Source organism: Anabas testudineus, chromosome 3, assembly GCF_900324465.2.
Source record: "Anabas testudineus chromosome 3, fAnaTes1.2, whole genome shotgun sequence".
NCBI lineage: Eukaryota > Metazoa > Chordata > Actinopteri > Anabantiformes > Anabantidae > Anabas > Anabas testudineus.
This window is the reverse complement of record NC_046612.1, coordinates 18,504,472-18,518,044: the sequence shown is the minus strand read 5'-3', so window position 1 is coordinate 18,518,044 and position 13,573 is coordinate 18,504,472. Positions and strand designations below refer to the sequence as shown.

The 13,573-nt window shown below is 39.1% G+C and overlaps 1 protein-coding gene across 2 annotated transcripts in view; it reads right to left on the bottom strand.

Moving 5' to 3' along the window:
• Nucleotides 1-13,573, bottom strand: part of trpm7 (transient receptor potential cation channel, subfamily M, member 7) — a 37,973-nt gene that overhangs the window by 21,658 nt on the left and 2,742 nt on the right. For both annotated transcript variants that reach the window (XM_026378947.1, XM_026378948.1), the window contains exons 2-8: nucleotides 8,278-8,357; nucleotides 6,206-6,244; nucleotides 5,296-5,503; nucleotides 4,741-4,954; nucleotides 2,259-2,383; nucleotides 1,919-2,090; nucleotides 430-604 (exon numbers count right to left, since the gene is read on the bottom strand). In XM_026378947.1, the coding sequence (XP_026234732.1) occupies nucleotides 430-604; nucleotides 1,919-2,090; nucleotides 2,259-2,383; nucleotides 4,741-4,954; nucleotides 5,296-5,503; nucleotides 6,206-6,244; nucleotides 8,278-8,357 (1,013 nt within the window). The remainder of the gene's footprint in view (nucleotides 1-429; nucleotides 605-1,918; nucleotides 2,091-2,258; nucleotides 2,384-4,740; nucleotides 4,955-5,295; nucleotides 5,504-6,205; nucleotides 6,245-8,277; nucleotides 8,358-13,573) is intronic.

Below are 13,573 nucleotides of genomic sequence, written 5' to 3'. Positions count from 1 at the left end.
AATTACAGTACAACATGATTACAGTTAGATCTTCGGGTCCCTTAAAAGACTGGGCTGTGGTTGAAAACTTCTGGGACAGAAATAGATCAGTGCCACCAACGACGCTGCCATCAAAGGAAAAAACATCACTGTCCAGAACACTGTTAATTATTACAGTTACTTAATTCAACTATTTTTATCTACACGTCTGAAAAATAATAACACTTTTGCTAAAACTCTGACATCATTTCATTTTCTTCAGTCCTCATGAAGGTTCCTCGTTCATAGCAATTATCATTACTGTGTCTCCTTTCCTGTCATCTGACTACTGCTGACTAAAAAAAAATACCACTAAAACAGTAATTGTAAAGATATGGCTTTGCCATGCCAACCACATCATTCAATGCCTCTCTCCCTCCCACATTTGTCCTCTGTGTGTTTTTGTCCTACCCCCCCTCCTCGGTCTGCTTGTGGACGTAGGCCAGTATGTCAGCAGCGCGGCCGGTCCCCTCACACACGACCACTGGGACAGGAGGGCTCTCCTGAAGGTACTCCAGCACAGTCAGGATTACGTTGGGACCTCCCTCAAAGATCAGGGCCACGACAGGAACACCCTGACCAATACCTACAAAAAAGTTTAGGTTTATGTGACATTACTTCATTTAGCTCCAATCTCCCCCTTTACATGTCCACCCAAGTGACAGTTTGAGAGGTTGAGATAATAGCACACTGCTCACTGTTATCACCTCGTTCCCACCAGGCAAAGACAAAATGACTCCACAATGTTTACGCCTTTCTAATTTTGATTTGTTATTAGCTATGTGAGCATTTTAAAATAGGCTCTAACGTCATAGCAATTTAACACAGGTAAGTTATAATGAACAGTTAGACTATATGCACGCAAAGGTTGTGATCCAGGGCCGTCTGCTGTCTAATTAAATGCTTTCCATATCTCATGCACAGGCGGGGTTAACCTGCCTCAAGGCCGACATGCTTTCAACTTGCTTCTTATTTTGGAGCACTGTGGTAGCTGGATGGTGACATGGCATGCCACATAACCACAACAATCCCCGTTAGAGTCTGGTTGGTCCTTATTTGTTTGTTATCGTACCCTCTCTGTCATCCCATGTTTCCTGTCTGGCTCTTCACTGCCAACCGCTAAATAAAAGGCTAAAATGCTCACGAAATTTTACGAACATTTTGCTTCCCATTTTTGTAGCTTAAGTACATCAAGTTCCTTATCTAGGGTACATCAGCATTATTAACCTGTCAGAACCAGCACAAACTGGCAAGAGGAAAGAAAGCCGTCAACTGCATTGACTACAGTCAAATTTAACAAATTGAAATGCCCTTTAGAGTAACTTGAACATTGTTTGCCCCTTGTAGTTTATTGTTTTTCCCCTGAGGTGGAAATTACATTTGGAAAAATACAAAATGGAGTTGTTAATTTGCTTTGTGTATAGGTTTTTTAGTTTAAATCACTGCAGCATTTGCATGTATATTATTAATTAATAATAATATATAATAATTAATTGTCCTTGTCTCTGGGCAATGATGTGTGACCACTCAAACTCAAAGAAGTGAAGTTATGTTCCACTCTGTGGGTATTACTGCCTTCATGCTCACTTCTGAGTACTTGTCAATTGTTAACACTTCAGGGAATTTAAAAGTGACAATATTGTGAAGAATTCACACTATTAGCAGGTAATTGACAAAGCATAACCAGTTCTTGTTCTAGTTCTTCTCTTCTTAAAAAATAAAAGACTGGCAATGTTTTTTAACAACCACATATTTCAATAATGTAATGGGCCATTTTGGTAATGATCAGTACATGAGTAACACCAATAAAGACTCCATGATATTTTTTACTTTTTGTGGCACAGAAACAATGTTAGGCAACTCAGAAGATTCAAATACTTAAAACTCCTGTTTTTCTTACGTGCATGTATTCTTTGGAGGTTGATATGCTTTTCGAGATCTCTACGCAGTTGGACCTCAGCACCATATTTGCCCACCGTCCCATCATCGACCAGAAGAAAATGGGAATGCAGGTTGTTGAGAACGTTCAGTTTGCTGAGAGGGTTGAGTAGTGTCTGATATGGAGCAATAATCTGCAGAGAGGGAAGGAGAGAGAGTGAAAAACAGTCAGAACTAAAGCTAAATAAACAATTTTTATGTTACATAGAGAGCTTATCATGTTTCTTAGAACTTGCTGTAAAAAACATCTTTTGACGTAATATTGTGCTATTGCAAATGACATAGTAAGAACTTTATCTTACATCTCTGCCAATGAGATCGTTTCTGTTTTCAATGACTCCCCATGGTGCGATCCCAATAGTGCAGATTTTCTTTGACGATCTCGAACAGTGCTCCTTGAGAGCGTCACCCACATGCTTTGCCACACCTGTGGAACGGATGCAAATCATTGAATAAACATTTCACGTTTTTAATATTTTTTCACTCAAAATTCAGTGAGTGTTTTTTCAGCATTAATTTGTCATAAAATGTGATCTCATCGTCATTTAAGTCAGAAGTAAAAAGAAATATAATATGCAGCCCCAATCACTGCAAGCTGGCCAGGTTCTGCTGCAGCAAAGCAGGCCCAAATCACGATGTTTCCTCCACCATACCTCACGACTGGGATGATGTTTTCATGATGATATGCTGTGTCCTTTTTACACCAGATGTGTTCTTTCCAAATATTAAATTCTGAGATTTAACGGTCTACAAAACATTTTGCTAATACTGCAAAATACTGAGTATCCACAGTCCCAAAGTGTCTCCATTTGTAGATTGTTGGCCTAACTGTAGAAAAAGAGTTTTTTTCGGTCCGTCTAAGTAGCTCTAGTCCACACCCTCCAAATAATTTTCCAATTGAAAATTTTAAAGGTCATGATTCCAAGGGTTCACATACTTTTTCCACTAGCACTATTATGTTTTATGGTTTTTCCTCAATAAATCCATAAAAGATCAGAATTGTTTTTGTTATTATTTTGGGCACATTATATTTGTTAATACTCTTGACTTAGATGAAGATAAGATCACACTTTATGACAAATTAATGCAGAAAACTCTACTGTATTTGCAGTATGCAATCAAACATGCTTAATCATGTTTAAGAAAAAAAATTGTGCATTTGTAAACAAAATGACACCTGTGGTCATGGAATTAGTCCTGTTTATAAACCACAATTCTCATGTATTTAGCCATAATTTGTGAGTCAGGAGACCATCCTATCTGTTCAGAGTGCCAGAGCATTAAAATTAATCACTGGTCTGGGTAATTGACCCTGTGAGTAATGATTTAAACACTATGATCAGACCACACCATCTTAACTTAACTGCTGATGGTTGCAGACACACCTCAACTATGACAATTGGCCAAATGACACGCTTAGAGACCAGCACTGCTCTATAACATTTGCTATATCAGCGCATCAGTATAGGCGTGAGTTTTATTTTAGAGGAATCTTCAATTAATATTTGTAAGGCTGTAGATTTGGAAAGTAAATGGTGTTTGGCGACTACATCTATAAAATTGTGTTAAGATTATTTTCATTCAGGTTAGAGCCATTACAGTCAGAATTTGCCAACTTGATCAAAGTTGAACTGTTACACAGAGCCTGTAGGAGAACCCCAACATAACGAGCCGAGTTCTCTCCAGGGCAGGAGAGACGTGCAAGACGGAAACAATGACAACCTCATGTGAAGGTGACATGATGCACACAGCCATTGAGAAGAAATCTAGAGTAGAAATACTTGAATCCTAAATAGCCACCATAGTTGGCATCAGGTCCAGTACTGTAGTTGCAAATGTTTGGAATTGCAGCTTATATTGTAGCTGAAAAAGAGCAAAGGAGCTCTGTAATGCAGCAGATGCCCTCAGCTGGTGGCAGACAAATGAAATGACTCTGAATCAGTAAAATTTTCTGGACATTCACTGAGAAGCTGAGAGCCTAAATGTAAGACAGAACTTGTGCCGTTTGCTCCTATACAAGCTCTAGAGAATAAGCAGGGAGAGCCCAGTCATCTAGAAGAGCCAATATGCTAATATATCTCTCCCAAAGGAGTTTACTGGATGGAAGCGTAGACATGCTGATGGAGTGTGAGCCTTATGTGCCTCCCTGCCACTACAGTGTTTGTCATACCTCTGCTAAAGGAGAAAACAGCACACCAGGACATATAGAGAATATAATCCATTGCGATACTGACCTCATTGAGCACTGCACTTAACAAACTCTGCTGGGGCACATGTCCCCAGCTCTGCCAGACACATCACTTGATGAGTTTGGAGCATGGTTAAAGAGCTCAAACGCGATTAATCATCTTGAGCTGGGCAGCAGTGAATTGGATGGAGGGTAAAGACTGTAAAGTCTCGCATTGGGACTGCTCTAAATGATGGTACTGCTTCAGATGGTAAAAAGATTGATGGTATTATCTTTCTTTGTAAAAACATGCTCCTCTTCTCAACATTATCTTTTGAGCCTTGGGCAGTGTCTGTCTGCATTTTCTCTTATCTCACTCCTGCTCCTGACCTACTGCTGTGTACGGCGACATTAGCCAAAACATTAGCATAACTGGCTTTTCACGTCAAAACATGGATGGAATGGGTTCCACTGAAGTTATATCGACCAGTCGAAGAGTTATTTCCCAACAGATATCCTTATAGGTTTATCCCCTAGCCATAGTTCCACCGGTAGAAGGTTAAAAGCAGAAAAAAATTCCTCACACTACACATTCAGCAGGGAAACGTTCTGCATACCTGTGTTGACGCCTCCAGTGAGAATCCAGGCCCCAGTGGTAACTGCAGCTTTGATGAGGCCCTTGCCCACCAGCTGCTTGATGCGAGGGTGCAGCTCAAAGTTTTGAACTCCTCCATGGACAGAGATGAGGATCTTAGGAAGCTCCATATTCCACTCTTTCAGCATTAACCGAAGGACACTTTCCGGCCGCGAGTCGTGGGACAAACGTACATACTGCCCACATTTCACAGAGACAAGAAAAGTCACAAAACACACAGGCATTTTAAAAAGAATGTTAGAATAATTGGTTTAAATATAAAAAAAAAATCCTGGTCTTTTTAATATCAATATTGTTTCTAGAAGATCCGAAGACATCAGTAAAGAACACTCAGGACAGATTTCCCATGATCCTTTTCCATGTGCTATTAGCACTTTGTTATCAACATAAGCAAACAGAATTCAACACAATAGTACTAATTTAGCAAACTGAACTAAACTACTTACAACTATACAGCACAAAACACATATTTAATATGAAAACCATTTCCTGCAGCAGAGAGGAATTTGCTGCCCACCTTGGCTCTGTACGAATGAGACCCTCCCTGGAAGTTGATGACACCATAGGCGTCCGTGGCACTCTCCTCTGTGTGTTTTTCCACTGACCATTCCTCCAGTTCAGGCATGGGCAGGGTCGAGTTTTCACCCAGCTTCACGTCCGAGTACTTCGTGGCCAAGCTGGCTGTGAAGCCAACATGCTGCCGCACCAGCCGGCCACAGCAGCACCTTGAGATGGACAGAATCACTGTCATTTATGTACAATAACACATTTTCTGTATTTAGTTTAGCCATTGTTTAGTTTATGGTTTAGCAGAATACGATCATGACAAAAAAAAAAAAAAAACTATGTAAAACATGTCAGATTATAGTTTTTTAAAGAAAATAATAAGAAGGGACAAATGAGAATGAATGAATTTTATATTGTAACACTTTGAAATGGTTAAGTCTTCCCTGCTATCACTGGAAACTGCAAACTGTGCCATACAGGATAAGAAAGCCTAAAGTAATTGACCCACATCTGTATTTCAACATTATTGTTTCAAATGCACAAATACATCATATCATAAACATATTAGCTAGATAATAAAATAAAATAAAATGTATATACAAAAACCTAACTGCGATGACACAGATTTTAAGACTATCTGTCTATCTTAGCTTCAAGTGTTACTATTACAATTAATCACAAACCCAAGTGTTTGTGTTTTCTCAACTATTTAATTACGTCAGTGAAGGATCAGCATCCGGACAGACAAAGCCTGGAAGTTAATTGTTTCCTGAGGAGGGTTGTTGTTCAGTGAAATTAACAGTGAGAAAAAGGAACTTGCCTTTTTTTTTTTCCTTGTGTTCAGTAACCGGTTAGTATGTACTCTCTCAGGCTAATCCTGACATGTGACAGACTCATTCACACAAAGACCAAATACTTACCGGACTAGCTGCTGGCAAATCTGGCATCCTGGAAGGCATCTAGAAGGGAATTAACATCAACACATTCAATCGTTAATTTGAGTATAAATAAATTCAGGCCACATACATGTAAAGGACATGATACACGCACAGTTGATTTGATCTTGCCTAGTGATAAAGAAGCTCCCAGAGATAGACAAAGATGTTTAGTGACATTAAGGAAAGTTATCTGTCAGTTGGGCAGGCAGCCCAGTTAGACTGGCCTTTAACCAAGAGAGTTATGAAACCTGTCAAGGGGACTCTCACTTTGATCAAAGTCACATGCAGGCCTTCGTCCTAAGGTCAAATGGGTGTATGTTCACTAACATCTCTGAATCATCTACAAGCTACAGCACATATTGTTGCAAGTGAAGTAAAGCCAGTGGCAAATAATTGATGTGAAAGAAAACAGGAAAAAAAAGGCCCCTAATATCATTGTGACTTTACAAGAAGAGAGGAAGTAACTGGTGAAGTGACTGGAAGTCTAACTAAAAACAGAAACCTCTTTCTCAGAAAGATGGTTGGTAAACAGTAAATACATATAACTGTAGGAATACTACCTGTACTATATGCTTTTGTATTTTTTTGGTCTGTTCCCTGGTGAGTAGAAGAAGGTTTATAGTTGCTGGTAGCACAGCATGATGTGAATTTGTGGCCTGTGTGCAAAACCAATAAGAAGCCTTCTATACAATTTCAGCACCGCTTTGTAGTTTCCAATAATTCTACTGATAAATTGAACAATCAATAAAAAAATATAATGAATCAACATCAGATTGTCTCACTATATTTGTGAGGACACTTAATGATATGAAGCATTCCCTAGCCCCATACCCTATAACTATCACAACTAAATGCCTAAAACTAAACTTAATCCTAACCTTAACCCTAAAAACGCATCTTAACCTGAACACCCTCTTTGAACTGGTGATGACCGGCTTAAATGTCCTCACATAACCAAAATGTCCTCACAAGAATACTATTTAAGCTAAATTTGTTCACACATGGAAATAAAGACATGTGCACGCATACACACACACCTTGACTGGACTCAAATATGGGAAAACCTGCTAGATGGACAACTACCTCAACAGCACTCTCTAAATCAGACCTTTACAGTAAAGTAGTTGGAAGATTAAAATTACTTTGAGTACAGTAAAACATACATACATAATAGCCAGCTTGGAGTTTACCAAAAAGCATTTAAAGGACTTCTGAGAGCAGAAGTAAAATTATGAGAAATAGAGCTAAAAACAGAACTCTTCATCTGACTAATACCCACAGCTTGGTAGTGCTGTGGGAGCACTTCTCAGCAACAGGGACAGCATAACTGAGGTTGATTGGATGATTGCAGCCAAATACTGAAAGAACATCTAAAAGTGGCCAGAGACTGGAGTAACAATTTTCAGCACGACAATGACTTGAAGCATACTGTACAGTCAAGTAAATGCTGTAATCATTTAAGGACAGTCACAGACTTGTCCTTAAATGATCAAAGCCCAGACGTTGACTTCACACAACATCTGTGAGAGAGCTGAAGATGGCAGTTCACAGATATTTCCCGATCAATCTGATGGAGTTTTAGACAAGCAAGAAGAATGGGACATACTGCAGGTAATCCAGGTGCGCAAAGCTAGTAGAGACTTGTTCAAGAACACACAAAAATTGAACTGCTGCCAAAGGGGTTTCAATTGGGAAATGACTTAAGGGTCTGACTTCAGTTTTTTGTTTTCTAGTTTTAATTCTAAAGATGTTTGTACTTTGTCTGGTTGGTGACTGCAATTTTAATAAAAAAATAAATAAAAGTATACACAACAAGAGGTTTTGATTACTTTCTGAAGCCACTGTAATATGATACACAGGTTCATCACTGGTCTTCACCTTTTTAACGCTGTAATTACAGTGACAGACACAGACATTAAATTATGTGGAAACAGACTCATTTACTCCTTGCAGAGTAATAGTTAGGGTTTGGGCCTACTTTAACACGCACCATACAATTACACCATTTCTATGGCTATCACCACAAGGCACGCTACAGTCCACTAAGCACATACCTGTGGGGGTCCTTTGACACTGGAAGTATGTATACACATTCCCGCTTGTTGAAAGTCCTTTCTATCCAGGGTTTCTGGGACTGTGAAAAAAAAAAAGAGAAACAGCTGTGAGCAATGGACAGCAACCGATGCTCCTTGAGGTTGTGTCTACAGCATAATTTGTTACTTTGCACTGAAGTAATTCAAGCTGCTAATCAACTTGTTGACATTGAAAGCAATGCTCCTGTGTACAGTAACTGAGTATGCAGGTACTACATCCACTGTAGTTTCCAAATCACAAGTAAATCAAGTGAAAAAAGTTTAGGTAAGTTTACATCTTACTTCAGTTAGGAAAACCCTTGTAAACCCTTAATCCAGGATTTAGTATATAAAACTCAATGAGATTAGAATACCTTAGTTTTAATGCATAAAACAATTAAACATGACAGTATAACCGTGGTTCAAGAGGCACACTGGCTATAGGTGTAAACCTGAGTTTAATGCAAAAATAATCACATTATTATCATCACAATTTTATCAAAGCAAGGATTTATGTCACAGGAATTTTCAATTAAAGGCTCATTCCTCACTGTACCCCCAGTATAGCTTAGAGGGACCCGCAAGAGATTAGCAACATTAATCTCTCCCAGCACAAAGAAAGAAACTTACAAATACCACAAGCACGACCTGCTTTACACCAAAGCTTTTCAACTATTCCTGATGGAAATGTCGGGAACCAGGCTGTTACCAACTAGTCATTTTCTGCTGGAGCACTGATCCTCACAACGTTTGCATGTAGATAAAGTCAGAGGTTAGGGACCAAACTTTTTTCACTGTTATTCAGAATCATATGTCTGGAATTCAATCTATGCTTATATATATATATATATATATCCGTAACAATCAGACATACATTGGTTACAGTCTTATTGCTAGAGTCCCAGGTTTCACTCTATCTACCACAAACTGCAGGTTTAAAGAAACAACCAAAGCACACTAGTCATTCTACTGCTCGAGCAGTGTCACCAAGCCACTGAGTATGTACCTGGATGTCCTCTTCTTCATCTCTGTGTTTAAGGGCTTTGTACAGAAACATACCAAGGCTCCTTCATGCATCTCCTGGACAAACCACAGTCAGCCCTGACCATAGGATCATCAGAAACAAATCACTGTACTTCTCTCCGTCTCTGTGTCGCTGAAGATGTCAGAGCAATTCCCATACAGCTCTCCAAGTCTGCAGCGACGCCGTTACCGTACAGAAGTGGCCTTAGTTAAAAGCTGAGTGATCAGTGAGCAACTGCAGCCTCCAAACTCCATCCACTGTTAATCTGTAAGAAGCCACTCAGGGGGCAGATGAATGTGTCTGAGACAAACTAGATATTATACCTAGGCTGCTGAGAAAAGGGCGAGGGAGGTGGGGGTGTGCGAGAGGATTAAAGGATGGGCAGAGGCCTCAATGATATATACCTAGTTGTCAACTGAAAACACGCCACCAACTGTGATTCATGCAGTTGGTGGTGAGCCCACAGTTATGCAGATTTAGATATTAATTTGTATGAGTAAAGCATTATACAGCGTTAAACGACAAAAGTGTACAGCAAAATGAAGTCAGGTTTTAATAGACCGTCTCAAATCTCAGAAACGTTAAATAGTGTGATTTCACTTTAATTTGCCATCTTACTGCTTTTTATGCCGACACCTATAATTCCCTCCAAAAGCAGCTGGTTTGGCGTCTTTGCTGGATTTTTATTCTATAAACAGCCTGCCTGAAAATTTTAATATACTGTGACCTAGGTGATGATCTGCTGACTGCGTTTTCTGCATGTTAAAATGATTATCTCTCACAGTAGGAATTATTATTCTTTTCAATATGGATTTTATTTTATTTTTATTTTTATTTTTTTGCTGGATCATGCCCTGAACACCTCAGGTAATCACACAGTTTAGAAAAGTACCCAGTTATCAAAGACACTTATTTAGAGTTGAAAACAAAAATGATGGTAGGTTAGTAATAGTCCTGAACTCCCCAAAAAGTCCACATGCACAGCTATGACAGGAAGAGGGCAGTTTAGAGATTTTAAAAAAAAAAAAAACAAGAAGAGTAAGAAAAGAAAGTAACATAGTGGTAAAGTTTGCCTGGTTGTGTCCAAAGGTAACAAAATCCAACTAGCAGTTCCCCTGAGGCTCTAAAACCTGCTGTGAGAGGTGCATATTGACAGATATTCTTCATACTAATGTTTCAAAAGTCACAGTCTGATCAGCAGCTGACATTATGTTTCTTGTGCATTATAATTTCGTTAGTACAAAATACATGACATTAATTTCTTGTGCAGTCGTCTATGGATGTCAAAGAGGATCTGAACTTAGTGGCTTTATACCACTGTGTAATTATCATACAGCCAGTGTAATAGCAGGGTAAACACAGCTCTATCTAATAATCTTAATTGGTAGTTTAGATTTTGATGTGCCAATTAGTGAGCACTGACAATAGTATTTTTGTCGATGCTCACTTTTTAACTAAATCAGTGTTACAAATTAATGTTATGAGCTGCACCTGCATTTTTCCAAACTATGGCACTTGCTTGCAGGGTCACAACTATTGGTACAGCTCCATGTGTTTAAGAGTTTATAAAATATTTTAGTATCTTTATTGTTCATAAACTTTACTTTACAGCCAACATAACATTTAAGGGTTCTGTTATCAAGATGTGCGGTCATGGAAATGTACTGCAGGTCACTGAGATTATGCACTCGATTAACCTGATTACTCAAAGAAATCAAGTAATGTTGTGAGTGGGTAACGAGTTTACTGTAAATGTACTTAACTATCCTGGTTACTGGAAAACTTAAAAAGATAAAATAATGAAACTGAGACTGAAATTGCAACTCGTGGCACAGTTTCAGAAGACAGAACCATGACACTCCCTCCACAGTGGGCCGCTATCTCTAGAGCTCGAGAATTTAGCATCCCATTTTTATAAGCAATCATCTTTTATAAGGTTATTTACTCCACCACCCACTATGACTTTGATTGGAAATATATAGTAGTATTATCACTTTTCTGACAGTTTCAACAAAAACTGAGAAATTATAATCTTGGAAAACTAGAATTCATGGCAGAGCTGATGTATTGGATTGCATTAGACTATGAAAGAGTCCAGTCAGTGCAAATAGCAGAGAAATCTGTTGTTTTCTCATAACCTCTAACTTGATGATGGAACACACATTTCTCACTGACATGACAGTTAATAAATCATCTTACTTGAGTAATCTGGTTACTTAAGTGCATGTAAATGCCCTGAATGACTTTGGATATACATGAGACACACCCTGTGACTTGAGGAAGACCTCAGAGCTGAACTCTGGAAGAGTGGTGCTGTCTTGATCCAACAAAGTTTTAACGAGGCTGATAAAGGAGGACTGTGCTCGGCTAACCTGTAACCATGGTACCTGAGAATGTCAGGCAATACAAGACTAAGCACTTTAGAGCCCCTGCCAAAACACACACACAGTGTGTATGGCAGTTATAGTGTTATTCATCTGTTGTAGTGCCTTACCCTAACCCTCCCAACTAACTGCCTCACCCTAAACTTTACCCTAACCCTAGCAAAACCTAATTCTAACCCTAACCTTAAAACCTAGTCTTAACCCTAAAACTACTCTTTAAACGGCCTTCTCATTGTGAGGTCCGGCTAAAATGAACTTACTTTGTAAAAATGTCCTCACTCCAACGGTTAAAAAGTCATGGCTGGTCCTCACAATGTCAGCCATACAAACACACACACACACAAACACAATTCCTGCTTCCTCGCTACCTCCCTCTTCCTCTCTGGCATCTTTCTTTGAGCTCCAGGTTTTATGACTGTTCCGTTCCTACAGGAAATATAACCCAGCACCTTTCCATCTCAGTTATTTCAACTATGTGGGATGCTGTTAGTTTGTTTATGGGTAAACATGTATGCATGTGGGGTGTTTGTAGAAGTCAATGTGTTGGACATTGTGTTGCCTTTTCTTCCTCCTTTCAGCAGCCAAAACACAAAAACACCCACACTGTGAACTTTGGAAACGTTGCCAACTGAGTTCTTCCTATATTTTCCCAACAATGTAACAAGGCTGGTAGGTCAACCCATCATTCCTCCTCTGGCTCTGCCTGACGTAATACGGGGTGAGGGAACATCTGGCCTGGCAATTCTGTTACCCATTAGAAAGAGAGGAGGCTATGGGGTCAGCGCTTCAGTGTGAACAGCAGCTAAATAGAAGAGCTGTTCCCAGCAAACAAGCAGAAAGAGCTAAATTAATTTAGCCATTTTATTTTATTTGTTTTTTATTTGCTTTAGGAAATTGGTATCAAAGTGCAGTAGCTGGGACAAAGCTTCAAGTAATTTCCCATTCTTTGTTATGTTTAGACAAACCTTTTTGATATTCAATCAATTACATTTATAAGCACAGACAACAAATTGGTGCGTCCTCTGTAGGTCAGCTAAAGCTTCTTTTATGAGTTTTCTTTGCCATAAACTTCCTCATTACTAATACTATGAGTCTCATCATAGTGTAAGTGTGCAGTTTTACTATTTATAGTAGCAGAGGTGGGCTACTAGAAAGAAAGACATCACAATCATTATCCTGTTTTTTAAATGTCAGTTTTTTCCATGGTGCCACATGATCCTAAGTTGATCGGGTTTTGAAATTTGATGGACAATTTTTGATTGAAAGTGCCACTTTTAGAGATGTTTGGGGGGGGGGGGGGGTCGAGTCAATGCTCAAGTCATTTGATACCAATCCAAAGTGAAGGCTTTCTTCTGCCAGATGAGTCCTGAAGTTATGTTTTCCTAACAACAAACATGAGGTCAAAACAACAGTGAATCATCACGAATCCAGACATTTTCCTTTCCAAGCTTTCCAAAATAGTATTTCTCAATTGCAGAGTCCATGTCTCTTTGATTTATTTTAATGGAGGCTGCACGAACTAAAATGTTGTGCGTAGCAAATTCATCCAAAAAAAGAATGAATGAATGGCGTGAGGTGGGGTTACGTGCCTTCCTTTCTGAAGTGACTAACATCACTTTAAAGAAGCTAACAGGTGATTTACCAGTACACAATGTCAGCGCACTTCAATCACAATGACCACGTAATGTTCTACAAATATAAAATCCAAACAGCAAGACTCCCAGCAGGCAGGCAAATCAAATCCTGATGTTGGTGACCTAAATGTGGCTCATATCCAAGTCTCAGGTTTACAGCTCAGGGCAGTACAACCTGTGTCAAGGCTAAATCCCTTAGTATGCTACAAATATAAGTATCTTTTTGATGGGGTCAA